Raw genomic sequence first — 26,543 nt, forward strand, 5'->3', positions numbered from 1 at the left:
GGTTACGAAGATAGACCGTGGGTGGGATTGCAGTCAGTTGATGGGCCTCCTTCTGCACTGTAGAGATTCTATTATTGCATGGTTGGCAAAAGAACCAGAGGAAGAACCTTTGGTGCAGCGAGGGTTTGGGATCTGGAGCGCACTGCCCAGGGGGTGGGGGGGAGGCAGACACAATTGCTGCTTCCAGAAAGGGATAAACACCACCAAAAGAGAGAAAACAAATTGGCAAGGCTACACAGACTAGCTGCTCCTGCAGATGGCTAGCATTGACTTGATGGGCCGAGAAGCCTCCTTCTGTGCCGTAACCACTCTGGATTCCCTGATTCTAGCATATTTACACATCATTGCAGAAGTTTGCAAAAAAGGGACTCAAATCAAAGACAAATGATTCAGGTGTGTGGTAAAATGTGGCTACCAGGGTTTAGATGGACAGGAATATTCTACCAAAGTAAATGGGGTGCGTTTCCCCAGATTTTCTTCCAGTTTCCCCACAACAGCAAGTTGCATTCATACAGCGCCTTTAATGTACCGAAATGTCCCAAATAGCTACATCAGAGAGTTATCAGGCAAAATTTAAATCCAAACTACATAAGGAGATCATCACGGTATCGGGCATCTTTGGTGGTTTTTACCCCATAGAACATCATGTAGCGAGGTGGTTCTCTATTAATTTATTGACTAAAGTTACACAACACGTTTTTGATGCTAAATGTTGGTAATCAGAAGTTTGAGGGAACACTGACACGTGTCAAGTGATTTTTGAGGATGGTGGATCCATCCATAATTAGCCATGGCCCAGGTCAGCATCTTGCTCCGTTCACTGCAAATTCCGCCTCCCGCTGATATTCCTCTGCCGACTCTGAGGTTGTCCAACCAATACAGTCCTCTAACCTGGCCTCTCCCGATGGTTCGGTTTCTATTCATACTGCGGTGAATGATTCACCTCCTGACTCCCCAAAGCTCATCCATCATCTACAAGGCACAGGTCAGGAGTGTGATGGAAAACTCCCCTCTTGCCTGGATGGGTGCAGCTCCAACAACACTCAAGGAGCTTGACACCATCCAGGGCATAGCAGCCCCTCTTGATTAGCACCACATCTACAAACATTCAATCCCTCCACCATTGACGCTCAGTAGCAGCAGTGTGTACTATCTACAAGATGCACTACAGCAATTCACCAAAGATCCTTAGACAGCACCTTCCAAACCCATGAGATGTGAGCATTGCTGGCAAGGCCAGCATTTTAAAAGAAATTTATTTATTAGCGTCATGAGTCAGCGTACATTAACACTGCAATGAAGTTACTGTGAAAATCCCCTAGTCCCCACACTCCGTCGCCTGTTTGGGTACACTAGGGGAGAATTTAGCATGGTCAATACACCTAAACAGCACATCTTTCAGACTGTGGGAGGAAACCCACGCAGACACAGGGAGAACATGAGGACTCCGCACAGTGACCCAAGCTGGGAATTGAACACGGCTCCCTGGCACTGTGAGGTGGCAGTGCTAACCACTGTGCCACCGCTGCCCATCCCTAACTGCCCCTGAACTGAGTGGCTTGCCAGGTCAATTCAGAGGGTAGTTAAGAGTGAACCACATTGCTGTGTGTTTGGGTTCACATGTTGGACGGCACATTTACTTCCCGAAAGGACATTAGCATCTTTACAACAATCGACGATAGTTTCACAAGTCACAATTACTGAGGCCTGGCTTTCAATTTATTCACCGAAGTTAAATCCTGCCAGTTGCTGTGGCGGGATTTGAACCCTGGACCACAGAGCATTAATCTGGGCCTCTTCTGGATTACTAGTCCAGTGACGTGGCCAGTCCTCCGCCCCACCCATCCCAATACAACAGAATGCACGCTGAGGGGAGGAGATAAAACCATCACAGAATTATTAGTGTGGAAGGTGACCATCTGTCCCATCACGTCTACTGTGGCTCTCCAAACCACCTTCGCAACGCAATCTCCCCGCTTCTGTACTCAAGATTTTATTCACAAGGATGTATGGTACCATTTCCTGTACTTGTGATATTTTGCAGATGTGTTTTTGAGATAGTGTAAATGAGGTCCACTTACTGCGGGTCACCAGCGTAGCTAAGCTGAGCAGGCCGGATACCAAAATGAACGATAATTGGAAATGTAATGACCTCGGGGTTAAACTGTTCCCGGTCCAACTGATCAATGCGAACAGAACTGGGCTTCTGCAAAGAAATCAAAAGTTTCAAAATTATACAATCATCTAAACACACTTACGCCAATATCCAGAGGCCTTCAAGTTGACTGATCATAGAATCAACAGCGCCATGCAGCCCATCGAGTCTGCTCCTCTTGTAGAGGCATATAAGATAATGAAGGGGCTAGACAGGATAGAGGTAGAGAGATTCTTTCCACTTAGAAAGGAAACCAGAACGAGAGGGCACAGCAGAGTTGAGGGGGGACTTCTTCTCTCAGAGGGTAGTGAATCTCTGGAATTCTCTGCCTGTTGAAGTGGTGGAGGCTACCTCGTTGAATATGTTTAAGTCACGGGTAGATAGATTACTGATCGACAGGGGAATTAAGGGTTATGGGGAGCAGGTGGGTAGAACATAGAACATAGAACATAGAACATTACAGCGCAGAACAGGCCCTTCGGCCCACGATGTTGCGCCGACCAGTTACAAAAACAATGACCCACTAGCCTATACCAATCCCTTTTCGTCCATAAACCTATCCAGAGATCTCTTAAACGCCCCCAAACTAGACGCATTTACAACTGTAGCAGGCAGGGCATTCCAATCCCTCACCACCCGCTGGGTAAAGAACCTACCCCTGACATCCGTCCTGTAGCTACCCCCCCTTAATTTAAAGCCATGCCCCCTCGTGCTAGCTTTCTCCATCCGAGGAAAAAGGCTATCACTATCCACCCTATCTAAACCTCTAATCATCTTATATGTTTCAATAAGATCCCCTCTTAGCCGCCTTCTTTCCAACGAAAACAACCCTAAATCCCTCAGTCTCTCCTCATAGGACCTCCCCACCATACCAGGCAACATCCTAGTAAACCTCCTCTGCACCCTCTGCAACGCCTCCACATCCTTCTTGTAATGCGGGGACCAGAACTGCACACAGTACTCCAAGTGCGGCCGCACTAGAGTAGTGTACAGTTGCAACATTACACTGCGACTCCTAAATTCAATCCCCCTACCAATAAACGCCAAGACACTGTACGCCTTCTTAACAACCTTATCTACTTGATTCCCAACTTTCAGGGATCTATGTACACACACACCTAGATCCCTCTGTTCATCCACACTATTCAAAGTCCTCCCGTTAGCCCTATACTCGACACATCTGTTGCTCCTACCAAAGTGAATTACCTCACACTTCTCCGCATTAAATTCCATCCGCCACCTCTCAGCCCAGCTCTGCAACCTATCTAAGTCTCCCTGCAGACTATGACACCCTTCCTCACAATCTACCACACCTCCAACTTTGGTGTCATCAGCAAATTTACTAATCCACCCAACTATACCCTCATCCAGATCATTAATAAAAATTACAAACAACAGTGGCCCCAAAACAGATCCCTGAGGCACACCACTCGTAACTGTACTCCATGATGAATATTTACCATCCACCACCACCCTCTGTCTCCTATCTGATAGCCAATTCCTGATCCAACTTCCTAGATTACCCACAATGCCATACATCTGCATTTTCTGCAGAAGCCTACCATGGTGAACCTTATCGAACGCCTTACTAAAATCCATGTATACCACGTCAACTGCCTTACCCCCATCCACCTCTTTGGTCACTTTCTCAAAATACTCAATAAGGTTAGTAAGGCACGACCTACCCGCTACAAAACCATGCTGACTATTTCTAATCAATTCATTACACTCCAAATAACTATAAATCCTATCCCTAATAATCCACTATCAGATCAGCCATGATCTTATTGAATGGCGGGGCAGGCTCGAGGGGCTAGATGGCCCACTCCTGCTCCTATTTCTTATGTCCTTATGACAACAATCCCACCCAGGCCCTATTCCTTGTGACCCCACATATTTATCCTGCTAATCCCCCTGACACTAAAGGACAATTTACCATGAGCAATCAACCTAACCCACACATCTTTGGACTGTGGGAGGAAACCAGATCACCTGGAAGAATCCTACGCAGACACAGGGAGAACGTGCAGACTCCGCACAGACAGTCGGGAATCGAACCTGGGTCCCTGGCGCTGTGAGGCAGCCGTGCTAATCACTTTGCCACTGTGCCATGATCATATAGGTAACTAGCCCTTCAGCGAGTGAATTCAAACAAACTTTTCAATTGTTGAATAAATTTACATAAATATTTGCTAATTACATATGAGGGGTGCACAGTGATCTAGGCTGGGAATGGAGAATTTGGCACGCAGCAGTGGGACTGGATAGGTTAGAGAATTCCAGATGGAGTCCAGCAGCTTCCCACGGGAAAGACTGCCATCCTTGTGTCCTAAATTCTGGGAAAGGCCTGATGCTGGCAACGTGGTTGGGCCTCCCATAGGGAGTGTCAAGGGGTTACCATTTGCTCTCCAACCAGGGGAGACCCCTCTCAGACACGGTGTACCCCACCCTCCCCAAGTTTATTTAATCTTTATTCTCAGCTGCAGTGGTGGGGTTTGAACTCACATTGCGGAGTCATTAGTCCAAGCCTCTGGATTACCAGTTCAGTAACACTATCAATACAAGGACTTACCAGAATGTAGAAACATACAATCAGAGAATCCCTACAACAGAAAAGGCCATTCAGCCCATCGAGTCTGCACCAACTCTCCAACTCTTCAGCCCCAATCCCCAAAACCCCACTTACTTGCCCTGCCAATCCCCCTAACCTATGCAGGGCAAATAACACGTCTTGGGACACTAAGGAGCAATTTAGCGTGGCCAATCCACCCAAATCTATGTAACCTTGGACTGTGGGAGGAAACTGGAGCACCCGAAGGAATGCAGTCACCAGAGGCCAGAATCAAACCCGGGTCCCTGGCGCTGTGAGGCAGCAGTGCCAAGCACCGTGTCAACGCGCTGCCCTGTTGGAGTCATAGATCTACAAATCAGCAAACACTTCATTGCGATTTTACATCTTACTGTCTGAGAACACATAACGTGTGCGGCACGGTAGCACAGTGGTTAGCACTGCTGCTTCACAGCTCCAGGGTCCTGGGTTCAATTCCCGGCTCGGGTCACTGTCTGTGTGGAGTTTGCACATTCTCCTCGTGTCTGTGTGGGTTTCCTCCGGTTTCTTCCCACTGCCCAAAGATGTGCGGGTTAGGTTGATTGGCCGTGCTAAGAAATTGCCCCTTCGTGTCCAGGGATGCGTAGGTCAGAGGGATTAGTGGGTATAATATGTACGGATATGGGGGTAGGGCCTGGGTGGGCTTGTGTTCAGTGCAGACTCGATGGGCCGAAGGGCCTCCTTCTGCACTGTAGGGTTTGTATGATTCTATGACGTTTGTGTGTCGACACGTACCATGCCGGGGTGAGTCACAATCATGCCCTTGCATTCTTCAGCATACTTCTGCCACTCCAACTCCTCCCACTGCAGCATGTTAGCGATCTCCTCCTCAGGAACCAGCGGCTTACTGCTGTTTAACAGGTAAAGCAACACCTGATGCATCGAAAGGACTTCTTTTCCACTATCTTAACAACATGGAAAAGAAGCAGAAGAGTGAGAGGAGGGAAAGGGAACAGTGTTCAACATCACAGCGGGACCTTCATTAACCCTGCCATCAAGGTTCACATGCTGCCATTTACACCCAAACAATATTTGCTCTGATTCACTAATCACCTCTTTCTGGTTATCACCTTCCAAATTCCTCAGCTCAGAGGGAGTTTCGTGGTTTGATGCTGAAGCTCTGTCTCTCTCACTCTGGAGAGAGAAAGGTCGGCCATTTTGTCTGCGGGATTGAATATAAAAGTAGGGAGGTCTTGCTGCGGCTGTATAGGGCATTGGTGAGGCCGCAGCTGGAGTACTGTGTGCGGTTTTGGTCACCGCACTTACACAAGGATATTTTGGCCTTGGAGGGAGTGCAGAGGAGGTTTACTAGGCTGATACCGGAGTTGAGGGGATTGAGCTATGAGGAGAGGCTGAATAAATTAGGCTTGTACTCGTTAGAGTTTAGAAGAATGAGGGGAGATCTCATTGAGACGTATAAGATGATGAATGGGATGGATAGGATAGAGGTGGAGAGGCTCTTCCCGCTCAGAAAGGACAGTAGGACTAGAGGGCACAGCCTCAAGATAAAGGGGGGTCGGTTTAGAACGGAGTTGAGGAGGAACTTCTTCACTCAAAGGGTGGTGAATCTCTGGAATTCTCTGCCCGTTGAAGTGGTGGAGGCTGCCTCGCTAAATATTTTTAAGACACGGGTTGATGGGTTTTTGATAGGCGAGGGGATTAGGGGTTATGGGGAGAGGGCGGGAATGTGGAACTGAGCCATGACAGATCAGCCATGATCTTATTGAATGGCGGGGCAGGCTCGAGGGGCTGGATGGCCTACTCCTGCTCCTATTTCTTATGTTCTTATTGTCACTGCCCTTCACAGGAGGGCACAGGGGATTTGGAAAGTTTCAGACTAAGGGGCATAGATTAGAAGGGGAGGGGCTGATGATGCAGACTGAGGGACCTCAATTGTCACTTCAAATCCAGAAATGGCAACAGCAGAAGCAAGCGAAAGGACTAGAATAAAACCCATGCTGACCATTACACTCAATACTGTTGGGTCACAGGAAGGGGGGAAAACAGTGCCAGCGGCAAGACACCAGGGGCAGCATCATTGAGAGAGCCAAAAGTGGAAAGAGATCACTATCCCGTCACTGGATGGGCCTCGCGCCTCACTTCCCCCAAGTGGCCACATGATTATGGCCAGCTGGCAGCTTTCAGCCCACCCCAGAATCCTCCTGGTCCGTCAGTTTGGGTGCAGCAACCCGAATTAAGTTCCACTCCATATTTCTTCCAAACACAAGCGAGGGGATTTGGCAGCAACGGGACATGCGCTTTTCACAATTCTTTTATCTTTTACCAACCTGATTGCTTCTCGAAAGAATCTCAGTGGGCCGAATGGCCTCCCCTTGTGCCGCCCTGTTCTATTGCTCATTACTCACCAGGTATCGATCTAACAAAGCGGGGCAGGAAATGAAATCTCGGACAGGACAGGGTACCATTTTCAAACACAGGACCTGGGATAGAGCAAAACGTATTTTCAGATACATAAATATAAGTTTTATGTTCTTATGTTATGGGGAGAAAACAGGATTAGGCTTTTGAGTTGGACAATCAGCGATGAATTGTAATGAATCCTCTAAAACAGAAATGAAGAGGAATTTCTTCAGCCAGAGAGTGGTGCATCTGTGGAATTCTTTGCCACAGAAGACTGTGGAGGCCGGGTCATTGAGTGTCTTTAAGACAGAGATAGATAAGTTCTTGATCAAGAACGGGATCCGGGGTTATGGGAAAAAGGCAGGAGAGTGGGAATGAGAAAGATATCAGCCATGATTGAATGGCGGAGCAGACTCGATAGGCCGAGTGGCCTCCGCCTGCTCCTATCTTCTATATTTCTACATACATGTGCTGCTCACACCAGTACTTGCAGGGAAAGTGAAAAAAGGTAGCTTTAAAGTGAGATGGGGTGAGAGAGCTGGGAATTATTGGATTGACGGACACAATATGTAATTCAGACTGCCTCTTAAAGCTTTACGTTTGTCCTTATTTCTCTATTTTTATTGGCCATGGTAAATGCAAGGGGTTATAGGGAAAGGGTGAGGGTAGTCTGGGTAAGATGCTTTTGTGGAGAGTGGGTACAGACCCAATGGGCCAAATGGCCTCCTTCAGCAAGGCAGGGATTCTATTAACCATGGTGTCAATGGTTTGCGTCCCTCGGGTAAGTAGTTTCACCTGCATTCACTATTGGATTTATTAGTGACTATGTTACATTTAAGATCCAGTTCTGGTCTCACCCACAAGTGGAAACATTTTCTGCCTTATTAGGAACATAAAAACACGAAGAATAGAAGCAGCAGTGGATCATTCACAGAATCACAGAATCCCTACAGTGCAAAAAGAGGCCATTTGTCCCAGTGTCTGCACCGACCACAATCCCACTCAGGCCCCACACACTGACCCTGTTAATCCCCTTACACCAAGGTCAACTTAGCACGGCCAATCCACCTAAGCTGCACATCTTTGGACTGCGCGAGGATAGGGAACAACTGTTCCCTTGCATTGAAGGGTCAGATACGTTCAGTCCATCCAGCCTGCTGCCCCAGTCAATAGGGTCATGGCTGCTCTGATTGTGGCCTTAACTCCACTTTGCTGCCTGTTTCTCAATCACCGTCTCCTTTACAGATCAAAAACCTATCAAACTATTAAATGATTCCATAACTTTAAAGCTGTGAGGACGGGTGTTATTATTAAAAATATTTTTGGAGAATATTGTGTTCTTCTGTGAATTTAAATGTGTGTGTATAAATTATTTAATTAAGCTGATTATTGGAGACAACAGCCGGAATTTTACGGGCACATCTGCCCGATTCCGGGGGCGGGCAAAGCTCAGAGAATGGCATTCTCCTTTGGCCTCAGGCAGGGCTGAACGAACCTCGAGTGGACATGCCAGTAAAATTCCTTCCAACGTGTCGGTGAGAGTTAAGAGATAAAAGGGATAGAGGTGCTAAATGCATGCATTTGTAATAAGAAGCTAGGTTAGAGTGGATTTATAAGTTGGGTTTAGAAATTTGCATTCGGAGATAGATTTTGAAGTTGTTAAATTCCAAGTGGAATAAAAGGCTTTTGCAGCTTGCAACAGTTTCGTAAGTAAATTAGGAAAGGTCATTAAATTGTATTTGACCTGAAAATGGAGGCAATGGGATAAAGATAAAAGGGTTTTTATATTATTGGAAATTTTAACTTCAAAGAGGTGCTGACGAAAATGAGGAAATCAAAGATGAAAGGGCAAAAGGATAGTTAAGGAAAGATGTTGAGTTGGGTTGTGTTGCTGTTGGGCAAGGCCTCCTGGGAACGCCTTTGCACTGGGAAAAGGTGTGACGATACTGTGCCTTTAAAAAACTTAATTATGTTTCTTGTAAGGGCTATGTTTAGAATTCAGCTGTTTATGTGGTGTCGATTTGTCTGCACTAGGTAGGTGACATGATGATAAAGCAGTAGAATAATTGGTATTAGGTAATGGGATGTTCAGTGCAATCTGAGTTAATGCATTTTTGTTTTTATTTTTTGGTTTTTACTCTGAGGTTTCAGAGCAGGGTTTAATTAGGTTGATTGACAAGAGACAGCGTCATGTGCTAATCGGAAATGCTAAGCTTATAGGAAAAGCAAGCAGTTTCCAAGTGCCCTGAAAGAGGCAAGAGTTATCTTTCTCTCTCTCTCTCTCTGGAAGCTGTAGTTTGAGTGTTGGAAGCCAGATGCTTCTATAACTCTCCAGAAGTGTTCAAAGATTCTGGGACTGTTAAAAAAATAAAAACAGCTAAGCCAGTGTTCTTTGCTAATTGATTTTGAAGAGTAGTTTAGATCTATAGCAAGAATATTGCTCAACTTGGACATAATAGAGATAGCTTTGCAGTTAAGAATTGTATCAAATCATGTTTAAGTATTTCAATTGGTAAAAGTTAAGCTAATTCACTTGTTATAATTAAACAGAATTGTTAAAATAAAATTTGTTTTACTAAAAGCTTCCTAGTAGGTCAATAGAATTGTACCCAGAGTGAAACATCTTATCCTCACACTAATGCCAAAATAACAAAAAATAGTTAGGGTCTAATCAAACTTTATAACATAAATTGGTGGTTTTGATCTGGCCCCTAGCAAGGGTGTGAAGTTTCAAGCAGCAAAGCCAGAAAAAGTTTTGTTACCAAAAGTAGTTTTGTTTCTGAAGATTCGTGAATTTCCACAATAGAGTGGAAGTGAATGAGAAGTTACACGGTATGTGTGACAGCAGTTTTGCCTTAGGTAATATGATCGGCTTTTTATAGTTGAAATTAATAAGGCACTGTTGCCAAGTAGGTGCTTATTTCTGTATTCTGATCATGGTATTTTTGGGAGGGAATGTTTTGTGAGAATGTCTTTTTACTGTGTGAATTGAATCCCGTGTGCTAAAGTTCTTTTTTATTCTTGTTAATAAACCTTTACAAATCCTCAAAGTGTTACTGGAATTCTGTATTTCTGGGGCCAGTAGTTTCTCATCATTTTCAGAATGTAAAAAAAAAGTTATGATCCGTAAGACAAGTTTCCCCTCTGGGATTTGGCTTGTTCAGCATGTAGCACTTGCTGTGGTTGTAACAAAGCAACCTTCAACCTTCTCTTTTCCAGAAGGAAAAGAGACTCAGCTTCTTCGGTCTTTCCTGATGACTATAACTTCTCAGATTTGCTATTATCGTTGTCGTCAAACCACACTCCCCTACAAATGTCACCCCGTGTCGGTAAAATAATTTTAAAATACCAAATTCCTTACGGTATAAAACGTCAAGAAAGTGGAAGATATAACTGCTAGATATTCCCCATTTAAAATCAATCTTCAACGCACAAGCAAGAGAGATCAACCCACCACCAGACTAAATTTGTACCAATTGAATGAAAATGACTTTGAATACGCACCAACTCTAGAATTCCAATCAAGTTGCATAAAAGGTTTCTTACTAATGAATATAAGCAGGAGAAATCGAAAGGTACTGCCCCATCTACTTCAATATTTACATTCTGAGTTTCATGTTACCGTGAATATTCCAGTCGTAAAGTTCCAGAATATCCTTGAATAAGAACGAGGCAAACATTTCCAATCCTTTCACACAGAAATTCTGAAACAAAAACAAAAGGCAAAACCCCAGGTCTGTGAGCGGCTGACAGCAAATTAAAAAAGAAAATGCAGAGTGAGTAGTCTGGTGTTTTTTTTTCCATTTTATTCTCATAGAATCCCTACTGTGCAGAAGGAGGCCATTTGGCCCATTGGGTCCACACCGACCACAATCACATTCAGGCCCTAGTCCCATAACCCAACATATTTACCCTGCTAATCCCCCTGGCACTGAGGGGCAATTTAGCACGGCCAATCAACCTCACCCGCACATCTTTCGGACTGTGGGAGGAAACTGGAGCACCCGGAGGAAACCCACGCAGACACGGGGAGAATGTGCAAACTCCACACAGACAGTGACCCAAGGCCGGAACTGAACCCCGGTCCCTGGCGCTGTGAGGCAGCAGTGCTAGCCACCGTGCCACCCGAGTCAATCAGATGGGGTCTGTTTCTCTAAGCAGAAAGATCACTAGCCAGCGGGTATAGATTTAAAGAAATTGGTAGAAGTGTTAGAGGGGAGCTGAGAGATATTATTTTTTACTCTGAGTGTGGTGGGGTGGGGGGGGGGGGGAGGGTCTGGTCGCCCACTCATTGTAAAGGGCAAAAGCAGAAACCCTCATCAAACTTCAACAATTACCCAGAGTGGTATTCGAAATACTGTTACATACAGTGACTTGACCACAAACTCTTGACATTTAAAAAACACGTGAGGACAGATTCCTCGCTGTTAATTGTAAGGATGATAATCAGTACTTGCCTCCGGCATCATTTCCTCAATAAAATGGATGGTGTAGTCGATATTAAAACGGATAACCCGACACAAAGGTATCTGCAAAAATAAAGACGCATTATGTGTTGCTATTTCTTTATGTAACAACAGGCATTTAGTTAGGCAATATCACCTTCATTTCATAAAGAATATGTGAAAATTTAAAGATTCATGACGATGTATTTGGGTTACAAAGTTAGAAATGATGGTGCTTTTGGGGTTGGACCAGTTAATCACCAGGGACCCGAAATCCAGATACATCCTGACCCCAGGGTCATTAAGCAGGGTGTACAATAAGGAGAGAATATACCATAGCACGGTCTGCACCCATTGTTCGCAGGAGTTCCGTTCTTGCACATTTCCGCAAAGTGCGCACTCACGAACGGCGGAATTGTGCATTCCACGCTTTCTTTGTGAGAACGACACCGGATAGGTGAGAGTTCAACATTTCAAAATCACAGATGAGCAAAGTTTTGGGGTCGTAAACCCCGATGAAGTATACAACGACAGCCCCACGGGTAAACAAATCGACAAGGAGGGGGGATGGAGGTCATCACAAAACACCAGCAGTTGGCTGAACTGCACAAACTGTTACTAAAAATACCAAAGTGATAAACAGAAAAACAAGCTGCATTTCTATGACATTTTTCACAACCTCGGAACATCCCAAAACACTCGACGGTGAATGCGTCTGAAGCGTAGTTACTGTTGTCGTGTAGGAAGCGAGGCAGCCAAACAATGTACAGCAAGATCCCACGAACAGCAAAGAGATCATGGCCGGACAATCTGCTTGTGTGACGTTGGCTGAGGGATAAAGGATGTCAGGGGAATAAGTGCCGTGGAATTTTTATATCCAACTTATAAAATTCTTACAGGGCATGATGAGGTGGCGGTAGATGGGGCTGCATGGTGGCACGTTGGTCAGCACCGCAGCCTCACAGCGCCAGGGACCCGGGTTCGATTCCCGACCTGGGTCACCGTCTGTGTGGAGTTTGCACATTCTCCCCATGTCTGCGTGGGTTTCCTCCGGGTGCTCCGATTTCCTCTCACACTCCAAAGATGTGTGGGTTAGGTGTATTGGCCATGTCAAATTGCCCCTTAGTGTCAAGGGAACTAACTAGGGTAAATGCATGTGGTTATAGACATAGGGTTTAGTTGGGATTGTGGTCAGTGCAGACTCAATGGGCCCAATGACCTCCTTCTGCGCTATCAGGATTCTAGATCAGATATTCCCCCCCCAACCCCGGCTGCTATGTCTAGAACCAGCAGACACAATCCCAGAATAAGGCACTGGCCTTTTAAGTCTAAGATGAGGAGGAATTTGTTCAGTCAGAGGGTTGTAAGTCTTTGGACAATCTCCTCCTATTTTCTTTGTCTTCAGTTCTGACTGAGGGTCATCCAGACTTGAAATGTTGGCTCTATTCTCTCACCACAGATGCTATCGGAGATTTTCCAGCATTTTCTGTTTTTGTTGCACCAGATTGACTCCAGTTTAAGGGCTTATATATTATTCAAAAAGTCAAAGTATCAGTAACGTTTTTGGTAGGATACAAGTGTGGGAAAAAGGCATAAAAAAAGTGGATGGCCAGCAGCCCACTCCTGTACCCGTGTCCCCTCTTATTAGATGTGAATGCACCCAATACATACAACATCTGTCTGATAAATTCTGGTTTTGGTACTCACATTATTAAGCGGCGTGTGAGAAAAGAGAGAAAACCCTTCAAAGATATATTCATGGTCATCATACTCGATCACAGTTGGTCTGTCAGTCTAAAGAAAAATGTAGCATCATAGAGATTAAGGAGAAATTCATCACAAGACGTAACATAAAGATTTATACTTCATTTTTCCATCGCTGGTAACACAGCACTTACCAAAAAGTTAGTAGGTGGCGAAACAGTAATCCTATAGTGGAATAATTTCCCTGCATTATTCGTGATTGGTCGACAAGCCTCATTTGCCTAGAACAAAGCATTTTGGAAGATGTTATTATGCGCAGCTTCCTAACACTGTCAGAACAGCAAGGTACCAAAAAACCTACCGGCCATTAAAGATCCACTAACGAGAACAGTCACTACTGGGCCCTCGTTATCAAGCAGATTCAATCAGATAAAGCACAGATCAAAAATTCTTTAACACTAATGATGCATCCACCAACTGAGAAACCACAAACTGAACACTGCGGCAATGCCAAACTTCTCAGATTCAAATGGCTCCACCCAAGACATTGGGCTGGCACAGTGGCAAGCACTGCTGCCTCACAGTGCCAGGGACCCAGGTTCAATCCCAGCCTTGGGTCACTGTTTGTGTGGAGTTTGCACTTTCTCCCCACGTCTGCATGGGTCTCCTCCGGGTGCTCCGGCTTCCTCCTACAGGATGTGTAGATTAGGTGGATTAGCCATGCTAAATTGCCTCTTAGTGTCCCATAATGTATAGGTTGGGGGATTAGCATGGTAAATACTTGGGATTACGGGGATAAGGTCTGGGTAAGATGCCCGTCAGAGAGTTGGTGCAGATTCGATAGGGCGAAGGGCCTCTTTCTGCACTGTAGGAATTCTATGACCATGTCTACGCCAGCTCTTTGAAGGGCGGTTGTGTTTAGTGCTACATCCCGTCTTGTTATAACGCTCTGCCGAAACTTGTTGAAATGAATTACAGAATTAGCTTCCACCACCGTTCTGGATCCCAAAAACTCTTCGACGATGAGAAGATAATCAGTGTTAGTGATGGTGATTGTTGCAGGACACGCATCGAGCTGTCTCACGAGGAATGTTGCACAGCATGGGAGGAAAATAAATAACTTCACGCCAAAAAAAAAAGATTTATTTCATGATTTTAAAGAGGAGAATGTACCCAGGCACGGCCGTGGCTTTGCAGTGAGAGCTTTATTCACACAGGAACGGACTTTAACTTTTCAACAGAGCATCAGAAAATTGTGGTGCGTATCTCAGGACTCTTATTATCAGCAAACAGAAGCCGGAGGTAACTTATAAAATTTGCTTTTCTTTTATTCATTTGTGGGACATGGGAGTTGCTGGCTGGGTCAGCGTTTATTGCCCATCTCTAGTCACCCTTGAACTGAGCGGTTTGCTAGGCCATTTCACAGGGCAGTTGTGAGTCAACCACATTGCTGTGGCTCTGGAGTCAGGTGTAAGTGAGACAGGGTGAGGACTGTAGATTTCCTTCCCTACAGGACATTAGGGAACCAGTTGGGTTTTTCCAACAATGGTTTCACTGTCATCAGCAGATTCTTAATTTCAGACTTTTTTCCCACGTTGGATTCAAATTCCACCATCTGCCGTGGCTGGATTCGAACCCAGATCCCCAGAACATTAGCTGAATTGCTGGATTAACAGCACTAAGACCACAACGCCATCACCTGCCCTTTTTTTGCTAAGGATTAAAAAAAGCCTTCCATTAATATAGCGTTCAGCAAATGGATTATCGATCAGAATTCTGACAGTGAGGCACAGAAGGAGCTCCAAGGACGATGAGGGAGGTTCTGAGGAGCCTCCTAAAGGAGGCAAGATTGTTGGGAAGGATCAGGAACAAAATTCCGAAGCCTGGGGCTGAGGCAGCTAATAGCATGGCCACCAATGGTGGAGCGATTTACATCGGTAACGCTCAAGAGTCCCAAATTGGAGCAGCACAGATATCTCGGGAGCTCTTGGGCCTGAAGGAGAATACAGAGATCGGGAGGGGCAAGTTCACAGGGGGGAGCTGAAAACAAGAGTGAGGACTTTAATGCTGAGTTGTTGTGAGACTAAGAGCCTGTGTAGGCCAGTGAGCCAAATGGTGATAAGTTATTGGCACCAAGTGTGATGGTCAACAGAACTTTGGAAGAAGGCAACTGTATGGAGGGAGGAGTGTGCGAGACTAGCAAGGAATGCACTGGGATAGCGAAGTTGTGGCATAACAAAGACGAGGTTAGGGATCTCAATTGCAGGTGAGCAGAGACAGGATTGGAGTCAGGCAGTGTTACAGAGGTTGAAGTAGGCAGTTTTGGTAATGGAGCAGATATGTAGTCAATAGCTCATCGTGGGAGCTCAAACACAACACCAATGTTGTGAACAGTCTGGCTTCACAGAGAGGGATGAAAACGATGTTCTCACAGATCTTCCAGAAAAACTTGCAGATGAAGATCGCTCTGATAGAAACATGGAAAATTCGCCTCAATCAAACATTCTTACCTCTTCACCAGGGTATATGCTGTGTCTGATCCCAGTTCGTTTTGCCTTGGCGCTACATTTACACAATGGGCCATCATTCATCTGGAAGGTAGAGATTAAAATTTAAATGCTGAGGAAACAATTTTTGAAATAGCGAGGAACGTCGCGCCCAATTAGCAGTAGTGGCCAGTGTATTTATTTACCTCATTCACCAATGGCACTGATTTATTGAATATAGAATTAGTAAGTACTGACAAAGTGTGCTGCGTGAGGAAGCCAACACAAAAAGGTTTTGAACTTAAGAACATAAGAACATAAGAAATAGGAGCAGGAGTAGGCCATCCAGCCCTTCGAGCCTGCCCCGCCATTCAATAAGATCATGGCTGATCTGTTGTGGCTCAGTTCCACTTTCCCGCCCTCTCCCCATAACCCTTAATCCCCTCTCTTATCAAGAACCCATCAACCCGCTTCTTAAAAATATTTAGCGAGGCAGCCTCCACCACTTCAACGGGCAGAGAATTCCAGAGATTCACCACCCTTTGAGTGAAGAAGTTCCTCCTCAACTCCGTTCTAAACCGCCTCCCCTTTATCTTGAGGCTGTGCCCCCTAGTCCTACTGTCTTTTTTGAGCGGGAAGAGTCTCTCCACCTCTATCCTATCCATCCCATTCATCATCTTATACGTCTCAATGAGATCTCCCCTCATTCTTCTAAACTCTAACGAGTACAAGCCTAGTTTATTCAGCCTCTCCTCATAGCTCAATCCCCTCAACTCCGGTATCAGCCTAGTAAACCTCCTCTGCACTCCCTCCAGAGCCAAAATATCCTTGCGCAGGTGCGGCGCCCAAAACTGCACACAGTACTCCAGCTGCGGCCTCACCAATGCCCTATAACTTGCTATCTAATTCATTAACATAATTCAGATCCTTTCTGTAAGGCAGGGAATGCAGCCAATAATCCAGCTTATGCCCAATCGGTGCTTTGTACAGTTCTGACATAACTTTCCCCCGCTGATATTCTAGGAAGGGGCTTCTTTGAACTTCATATTTCATGATTTTGTTTATCCACGCAAAATTCCTTGCATACGTGATCGCCCATTACAGACCCAAAACTTCACCCTGCCATGATTAAAAGGGAATAACAACTAGATCTTGTAACAAGCCAGATGTGTGTGTGTGTATATGTATGTGTGTTTGTGGGGGTGGGGGGGGGAGGCTGAGAGAAGAAAGAAATGTGGGTTTGCAGTGTATGTGCACACCTTTTACAGAGAGATGTTTTTAAATTTGAAGACTACTTAAACAGTGCACGGTTCTCCTTGCTGTTACAACCTGTCTTTTTGGTTGCTCTCGGCTCATGCTCAGATCTGTCTTTCGTAATGGCAGCTTCTCAGTCTCGTCCAAAGAGCACAGCGAGGGGGAGACAGAGAGAGAGCGATGCCCACTTTCTCATCCCTGGAACAGTGGAGTGAAAGGAATCAGCTCAGAGTTTGGACTGTGCTGTTTGCTCCTGGTGTTTTATTGTGATAAAGCAAACAAAAAAAAAATGAGAAAGGAGGAGGGGGGAGCTGGGGTCAGAGACAGGACCAGAGGTAGGAGTTTGCACGTTCTCCCTGTGTCTGCGTGGGTTTCCTTCGGGCGCTCCAGTTTCCTCCCACAGCCCACAGATGTGCAAGTTAAGTGGATTGGCCATGCTAAATTGCCCCTTATTGCCAGGGGCAACCAGCCAGGCTAAATGCATGGAGTTATAGGGATAGGGCCTGGGCGGGATAGCAGTCGGTGCAGACTTGATGGGCAGAATGGCCTCCTTCCGCACTGTAAGATTCTATGGTTCAGCTGGTGCCTCCAGTGAGAGTGGCAAACCTCTCAGTGAGAGAGAAAAAAACCTGATTAACATCCAAATTTTGGGACAGCTGGAACATACTGAATTCACTCCCATTATAAAGTACTTTCAATGTTTGAAATTTCCCAGGAACTTAGCCCCCCCCGTGAACGGTGAGACGTGACTGTTCCCTTTTGCCTTCTTAACCATCTGATCTCTCAATCCTGTTGCTTTCGGGATCTGTAAACACATACACAAAGGCCCCTCTGCGTTTCTCACTATCCTAACCAGTCATTGTCTTTCCTTTGCCTTGTTGGTCCTCCCCAAATGCACTGCCACACACTTCTCAAGATTAAACTGCATCTGCCACTTATCTGCCCAGTCCATCAATATCTGCCTACACTCTACAGCTTTCCTCCTCACTATCAACCTCATGGCCAATTTCTGAAGTAGCTGCAAACTTCCTAACCATGTCCCCTATACGGAATTGAAATCACTAGAATATAGCACAAAAGGAAGCCCTGCCCAACCTCATTGGAAACAGTCTTCAGGTCATTAAAATACCCAGCAACCAAAATGCTTTGCTTCCTGTTGCAGAACCAATTTTAATCTAATCTTCTCCTGGACTCTGTTATTTACTGACCAGTTTGCCACATGGGAGCTTGTCAAAGCCTTTGATGGGCGCCCATTCCACCCACCTTCCTGCCTCCCCCTCCCCACCACCGAACTCACCCCCATGATATGCAAGCAGGCAGGGAGAGGTCCAAATGGGTGCCGCATGTGAAGAAACAATCATGGGTCAGTTGGGCCAGTGAGGGGGTGGAGATCCCACATTCACCCTTTTTCACCATCTACAGTGCGTTCTGGCTGGGTGGCAGGCCGCTGAAAAGCGGATTGGCTCCATCGCGAATTTGTCTCGAGGAGGAGGTTGCAGGGGAGGTCAGCCTAATGTGCAGCACGGTAGCACAGTGGTTAGCACTGCTGCTTCGCAGCGCCAGGGACCCGGGTTCAATTCCCGGTTGGGGTCACTATCTGTGCGGAGTTTGCACATTCTCCCCATGTCTGTGTGGGTTTCCTCCAGGTGCTCCAGCTTCCTCTCACATTCTGGTGAATTGACCCAAACAGACACTGGACTGTGGCCACTAGGGGAATTTCATAGTAACTTCATTGCAGTGTTAATGTAAGCCTTACTTGTGACTAATAAATAAACTTTAAACTTAATATCCCTCCCTGGGTGCTAGCCAATCATTGCAACAAATTTTTGATCAATGTGTGAGCACCTTTTCTCTTAAAAGTAAATAATTCTCTTGTTAGATCGAGATTACCCGGAATAATTATTCTATTACAGATTATATAGGGAGGGAAATTACAGAGAAGGAATCTAACTGGATTAGAGAAACAGTAAAATCGATCGAGTCAATACATTGACAATTTAGGAGAACTACTTATTTTTTCCTGCAAGTGCTTATCAATAAAACATTCCTGTTGACAAAGAAAGTTCCTGCCAGAAAGGCTGCCCTGTGCGAGAGAGGGCTGACATACCTGGCCTGGATCATTGTACCATAACTCCTCGTGCAGTCGATCAGGATGTGCCTTCTTACGCTTGATTTCTTCGATGACGTCTATAATCTCGGAATCTGAGCTGCAGGTGCTGCTCCCACTGCTGTTATCGTCCGAGTCACAGCCCGAGTCACTGGAGCTGGCATCTGAGCAGAACACCCAAATATTGGCCGCAATTAAATCCCCAATCAATAGGGCAATGAAGAAATATCGACTCTTTCAAATGCTCTGGGTCCATGGCCATCCAGAAGCTCCAACTAATTGGCAATCTTGCTGAATAGAGAGCACAAGCTTTGTGTCTTTCGCCCAACAGGACAAATAAAAGATGGGGAAGTGACGGTCTACTGGTATTATCACCAGATTATTAATCCAGAAACTCAGCTAATGTTCTGGGGACCCGGGTTCGAATCCCGCCATGGCAATATGGTGGAATTTGAATTCAATAAAAAATATCTGTAATTAAGAATCTACTGATGACCATGAATCCATTGCTGATTATCAGAAAAACCCATTTGGTTCACTAACGCCCTTCAGGGAAGGAAATCTGCCATCCTTACCTGGTCTGGTCTATATGTGACTCCAGAGCCACAGCAATGTGGTTGACTCTCAACTGTCCTCGGGCAACTAGGGATGGGCAATAAATACTGGCTAATCAGCAACGCCCACATCTCACGAATGAATATAAAGAAAGGCTAAAACTCATTATCACCTGTGATTCCAGCAAGCAGGCTGTGAAGGATACCCATCCCAGACTGTTCAAAACAAGCCAGCCCTTCAACTTGCTGAGTATTAGATTTACCTGATAAGCTTACTGGTTCATCAGGAGATTGCTTCGCTCTGAAGATATATATGAAAATGTTTCATACCTGGTTCTTCATCCAGTTTGGTTTTTGGGGGCTCCCATGGTGGTCTGGCAGCTTTGGCCTTTGCCTGTCTCTGCCCAAGCTCCTCGTCAAACTTTGCATAAAGCTGGCGCAGTTTACTCGTTCCAACAGCTGTAGAGTCGCCCTGAAAATTTCAGAGTCAGTGTTGGGACGTGCGTTTAGAAAGGTTTCTCTTTCAGAGCAACAAGGAGGGCACTTTCAGGTTGAGATTTATCTTCGAATTCAGGAACATTGAAAGAGGCGTTACTTTATTAGCAAAGTCCGCAACAGAAGATCAGAGAAATGCACCAGAGTCGGTACAGACTTGATGGGCCGCATGGCCTCTTTCTATAGGGTTCTATGGTTCTGAGAGAAATTATAATTTCTGATTACAGCTTCTACAAAGAGCAATTTGGCATTGTACAGTTCCCCTTTTTATTCCCAGCTCCTTCCACCCTCACACAGTCCTGCCAGGATCACAAGCCCACACTCAGAGTGGAACACGGTGGCATCGTGGCAATATCACTGGACTAGTAATCCACAGGCCCAGGCAAATGCCCAGGGGACATGGGTTCAAATCCTACCATGGCAGCTGGTGGAATTTAAATTCAATTAATAAAAAAATCTGGAATATAAAGATTGTCTAAGTCATGGTGACCATTGACTTGTTAAAAAAAAACTGATCTGGTTCGCTGATGTCCTTTCAGGGAAGGAAATCTGCCGTCCTTACCCGGTCTGGCCAGACCCACAGTAATGTGGTTCACTCTTTAATGCCCTCTGAAATGGCCAAGCCAGCCTCTCAGTTTAAAGGCAATTAGGGATAGGCAATAAACGCTGACCTTGTCCAGAAACACTCCCATGCCATGAAAGTAGAAAGAAATATCGTACAGTGGAACTCTTGGGGAACGGATGGAATCTGTACATTAATGCACTCCAGGAAGTCCAAGAACAAGGAATGAAGTCACTGAGAGAATGAACAACATTGGAAAAATTAAGAATAGATAAACCAGGAGGGGGAGGGGTTGCACGGAAGAAGAAATGAGACTTTATGAAGGCTACGTGTTGGGACATTTAAAAATTGCAAGAGAAAATAACTGTTCGGAAACTTACACTCATGGTAGGCAAAGTAAAACAAAAGCAGACGTCACCATCAAAACATTACAGCTCATAAGGGGGCCAACTGGCCCACCTTGCCAATGCCGACCAAAAGACACCCAGGTGTCCTTTCTAATCCCATTTTCCTGCACCTGGCCCAAAGCCCTGCAGCTTAAGGTGCAGATCCAGGTACTTTTTAAATGGGTTTGGGCTCTCTGCCTCCGCCACCACCTCAGGTAGCGAATTCCAGGCACCCACCATCTCTTCATCTCCCCGCTAACCCTTCTGCTGCTTATCTAGAATCTATAACCCCTGGTTTTTGAATTCTCTGCCAAGGGAAAGAGGTTCCTCCTGTCCACAGTCTCTCCCTACCGCTTACAATTCTCTTCACTTCAGAACATTGAATACAGGAGTTGGGACGTCTTATTGAAGTTGTACAAGCCATTGGTAGGGCCACATTTGAAATACTGTGTACAGTTCTGATCACCCAGTTATGGAAAGGATGTTATTAAGCTAGAAAGAGTGCAGAAAAGATTTACTAGGATGCTACCGGGGCTTGATGGTTTGAGTTATAAGGAGAGGCTGGATAGACTGGGATTTTTTTTTCCACCAGGAGCGTAGGAGGCTTAGGAGTGATCTTGTAGAGGATTATAAAATAATGAGGGGCATAGATCAGCTAGATAGTCAATATCTTTTCCTGAAGGTAAGGGAGTCTAAAACTAGAGGGCATAGGTTTAAGGCGAGAGGGGAGAGATACAACAGGGTTCAAAGAGGCGATTTTTTCACGCAGAGGGTGGTGAGTGTCTGGAATGAGCTGCCAGAGGCAGTAGCAGAGGTGGGTACAATTTTGTCTAAAAGCATTTAGACAGTCACATGGCTGAGATGGGTACAGAGGGATATGGGCCAAATGCGGGCAATTGGGACTAGCTTAGTGATTAAAAGTGAGCGGCAAGGACAAGTTGGGCTGAAGGGCCTGTTCCCATGCTGTAAACCTTTATGATTTGACCTCAATCATGTCATTCCCTCAGCCTTCTCTATTCCAAGGAAAATAACCCCAATCTCTCCAGCCTTTCCTCATAGCTACAATTCTGCAGCCTTGGCAATATTCCCGTTTATCTCCTCAGCACCCTCTCCAGAGCAATTACATCCTTCCTATAATGTGGTGACCAGAACTGCACACAACACTCCAGTTGTGGCCTCACCAGTGTCTTAGACAGTTCCATCATTATATCCCTACTTTTGTATTCTACACCTCTGCTAATGAAGGAGAGTATTCCAAACCCCTTTTTTTACAACCTTATCTACCTGTACTGCTACCTATAGGGACCAAGATTCCTCACTTTATCTACCCGTCTCAGTATATTCCCGTTTATTTCCTTTTACTGTTTGACCTTTCTAAACACGTTACCTCACTCTTACCAGAGTTGACCTCCGCCCACCACTTTCCTGCCCACTCCTCCATTTTGGAGCTTACAGCCATCCTCTACACGGCCAATTTGTGTGCCGTCTGTAAATTTCTCAGTCGTGCCCCACCATGTTCAATCCAAATGGTTAATATATAAAACAAACAGCCTGGGGACCCTACACTGAACCCTGCGGAACACTGCTCTAAACAGCTTTCCTTCCGCAAGAGCAGACGTCGACCAATAAATCCAGACAAACAAGCTGTCCCTTACGTGCTCTGTCCATTTTGAAAGGAACAATTAGACCTCTCCTGAAGAGTCATAACAGAGTGCAGGGGCTGCCCAGTGATAGAGGTACACAGATTAATAAGATCATTCATGTAAATGAAGAACTGGGCTTTGTTTCCTGAACAAGATTCAAAAGGTTATGGTAAAATGCTGGTGGGTGGGGAGGGGGCTGCACCTGTGCAAAGAAAAACAGGGTCAATGTTTTAATCCACTGACCTTTCCCTCTCTCTACACACATGAACCAGATCTGAAGCTCCATCCAGCATTTCCTGGGGTGAGCCCCATGTGGAGCATAAACAACACCAGGGACTGGATGGACCGAATGGCCTGTTTCTGTAATCCTGTGACACTGTTTGGAACAAGACCAAGTTGTCCTTACCACCTGATCCATGGGATCACTGGAATAGTAATTCTCAGAGTGAGTGCAGCGAATCCACACGGGCTTTGTATTTAGCAACTCTTCCTCCTCTTTCTCCTCCTCGATCTTTTCCGTGACGGAGCTCTCTTCCACCTCTTTGCTCCGAGTAGCAGAGTGGGATTTCTCCTTACTTGAACTGTGACCCGCTGACCTTCGATCCCTCTCCTCTTCCCAGCGGGGGCGCTTCCGCTCTCTGCTGCTCGACCGGCTTTGGGGAAAAAGCACAGAAAGATTCCACACACGACCGGGCATTTGCGAAGGAATAAAAACCTGCCCTTTACCAACCAAACGTCTGTCGTACTCCGAATTGAAGCAAGGGGAATAAAAGCGATTTTCAAACACAACGACAAGAGTTTGTTGGAGCAATCCCCAGTGGCGTAGTGGTTAGCACTGCTGCCTCACCGCGCCAGGGACCTGGGTTCAATTCCCAGCTTGAGTCACTGTCTGTGTGGAGTTTGTGTATTCCCTCCGTGTCTGCGTCAGTTTCCTCCGGGTGCTCCAGTTCCCTCGTACAGTCCAAAAGACGTGCTGGTTAGGTGCATTGGCCGCGCTAAATTCTTCCTCAGTGTACCCAAACTGGAGTGTGGTGGCTATAGGATTGTCACAGTAACTTCACTGCGATGATAAAGTGAGCCTTATGTGACACTAATAACATAAGAACATAAGAAATAGGAGCAGGAGTAGGCCATCTAGCCCTTCGAGCCTGCCCCGCCATTCAATAAGATCATGGCTGATCTGTCGCTGCTCAGTTCCACTTTCCCGCCCTCTCCCCATAACCCTTAATCCCCTCTCTTATCAAAAACCCATCAACCCGCGTCTTAAAAATATTTAGCGAGGCAGCCTCCACCACTTCAACGGGCAGAGAATCCCAGAGATTCACCACCCTTTGAGTGAAGAAGTTCCTCCTCAACTCCGTTCTTAACTGCCCCCCCTTTATCTTGAGGCTGTGCCCCCTAGTCCTACTGTCTTTTTTAAGCGGGAAGAGTCTCTCCACCTCTATCCTATCCATCCCATTCATCATCTTATACGTCTCAATGAGATCTCCCCTCATTCTTCTAAACTCTAACGAGTACAAGCCCAGTTTATTCAGCCTCTCCTCATAGCTCAATCCCCTCAACTCCGGTATCAGCCTAGTAAACCTCCTCTGCACTCCCTCCAAGGCCAAAATATCTTTGCGCAGGTGCGGCGCCCAAAACTGCACACAGTACTCCAGCTGCGGCCTCACCAATGCCCTATACAGCTGCAGCAAGACCTCCCTGCTTTTATATTCAATCCCCCTCGCTATGAAGGCCAGCATCCCATTCGCCTTCCTGACCACCTGCTGCACCTGCAAGCTGGGTTTTTGCGACTCATGCACAAGGACCCCGAGGTCCCTCTGCACCGTCGCCTGCTGCAGTTTTTCGCCCCGTAAGTAATAGTCCTTCCTACTATTCTTCCTACCAAAGTGGACCACCTCACACTTGCCAACATTAAATTCCATTTGCCATTTCCTGGCCCATTCGCCCAGCCTATCTAGATCCTTCTGCAGACTCTCCACACCCTCCGCACAATTTGCCGTTCCCCCAATCTTGGTGTCATCAGCAAATTTCAACACCCTACACTCGGTTCCCTCCTCCAGATCATCTATATAAATGGTAAAAAGCTGATAAATAAACTTTAACTTTCCTTTTGAGAGTTAGATTACGAGCGCAGGTTGTGTAAATGAGGCTTGTATTGCATTATGTATGGGAGCTTGAAGGATGATCCAATTGAGGTGTATAAAATGTTAACGGGGGCAAGAAACTTTTCCCTCTGGTTTAGACAAGGTGGAAACAGAAAAGTAGTTTCCACTCATTGATGGGTTAAGGACAAGGGGACACAGATTTAAGGTTCTGGGTAAGAGAACCTGGGTACCTGGCGCTGTGAGGCAGCAGTGCTAACCACCATGCCAACGTGCCGCCCTGTGGTAAATAACGAATAGGAAGTTATATACAGCTGGTTGTCCACAAGTTAGAAACACAGGTTTAAGGTTTTGGACAAAATAATTTTTTCTGTACACAGCGAGAGGGAATGGCCTGGAACCCGGAGTCCGTGAAGGTACTGAAAGCAATCAATGATTTCCAAATAAAATTGGATGGGTAGCTGAAAGGAGTAAACTTGTAGGGCCTAGGGGTAGAATGGGGGGTGGGGGGGGCGAGGAATGGAATGGATTGAATTGCTCTACAGATTGCTCTACTGTCCAATGGTGAGCAATTAAGTCAATTGGCCATGGGAAGTTGCCCCATAGTGTCGGGGGATTAGCAGAGTAAATACGTGGGGTTAGGACTTGGGTGTGAACGTGGTCGGTGCAGACTTGATGGGCTGAATGTCATTCCTCTGCATTGTCGGGATTATATGAGATAGTCGGTATGGATTTAATGGGCTGAATGGCCTTCTGTACTGTAAGGATTCTATGAGATAGCCAGGACAGATTTGATGGGCTGAATGGCCTCCATCTGTACAGTAGGAATTCTATGATTGTATGAGATAGCCAGTACAGACTCGATGGGCTGAATAGTCTCACGTGTTGCAATGACTTAAGCCCTAGTGTAGGGATTCAGCAGCAATTCCAGCATTCTTACCTCCGTCCACATCCTGGGGTCTCTCTGCGCTCACACAGTAACAGGCCACAAACTATCGACCCAACTGCAGTCTCTGACAGACCTCGCTAATCTCGATGGGAAGTGGGAGCTTTGACCAAGACAGGTTTGCAACGACAAAACACATTCCAAACTCAACTCAGCGACTTCAGCGAGTGAAGGAATGGAAAAGAAGGAACCAGTAAATCTCACCTATGTGTCCTTTTCCACTCTCGTCTGTGCTGCCTTTCATACGATGGGGATCGGTAACTGTCGCGGTGTCTATGTCTGTCTCTGAAAAGTGAACAAAAAAACTGTGTGCATTTCAGAGTTAACATGGGGTCAATATTGTGAAGGTGTCCACCCCTTCAAATGCAACATGCTACGGAGAAAAGGAAAACAGATTCAAGAATCAGAGTCAGAGCTTCGCTAACCTGGCAAATCTGCAAGCTGAGGTAATTAAAAGTCTGTGTGTGGCTGAGACAAGTACAGACGCCTCAACTTCAATCACCCTGAGGCAGGGTGGTTAGCACTGCTGTCTCACAGTGCCAGGGACCCGGGTTCGATTCCCAGCTTGGGTCACTGTCCGTGTGGAGTTTGTGTGCGTTCAATTCCAGCCTTGGGGGACTGTCTGCGTGGAGTTTCTCCCCATGTCTGTGTGGGTTTCCTCCGGTTTCCTCCCGCAGTCCAAAGGTGTGCAGGTTAGGTGGATTGGTCATGCTAAATTGCCCCTTTAGCATC

At 46.0% G+C, this 26,543-nt stretch overlaps 1 protein-coding gene across 1 annotated transcript in view; it reads right to left on the reverse strand.

The window, feature by feature from the left end:
• Positions 1-26,543, reverse strand: part of drosha (drosha ribonuclease III) — a 150,519-nt gene that overhangs the window by 118,544 nt on the left and 5,432 nt on the right. The window contains exons 3-14 of the mRNA XM_080201532.1: positions 26,016-26,096; positions 23,167-23,413; positions 20,005-20,146; positions 19,121-19,284; positions 15,784-15,864; positions 13,468-13,554; positions 13,277-13,363; positions 11,582-11,653; positions 10,747-10,828; positions 7,130-7,204; positions 5,499-5,668; positions 2,082-2,206 (exon numbers count right to left, since the gene is read on the reverse strand). Coding sequence (XP_080057658.1) covers positions 2,082-2,206; positions 5,499-5,668; positions 7,130-7,204; positions 10,747-10,828; positions 11,582-11,653; positions 13,277-13,363; positions 13,468-13,554; positions 15,784-15,864; positions 19,121-19,284; positions 20,005-20,146; positions 23,167-23,413; positions 26,016-26,096 — 1,413 coding nt within the window. The remainder of the gene's footprint in view (positions 1-2,081; positions 2,207-5,498; positions 5,669-7,129; positions 7,205-10,746; positions 10,829-11,581; positions 11,654-13,276; positions 13,364-13,467; positions 13,555-15,783; positions 15,865-19,120; positions 19,285-20,004; positions 20,147-23,166; positions 23,414-26,015; positions 26,097-26,543) is intronic.

The sequence above is a fragment of the Carcharhinus amblyrhynchos genome, chromosome 2, assembly GCF_965287045.1.
Source record: "Carcharhinus amblyrhynchos chromosome 2, sCarAmb.v2.hapA, whole genome shotgun sequence".
Classification (NCBI taxonomy): domain Eukaryota; kingdom Metazoa; phylum Chordata; class Chondrichthyes; order Carcharhiniformes; family Carcharhinidae; genus Carcharhinus; species Carcharhinus amblyrhynchos.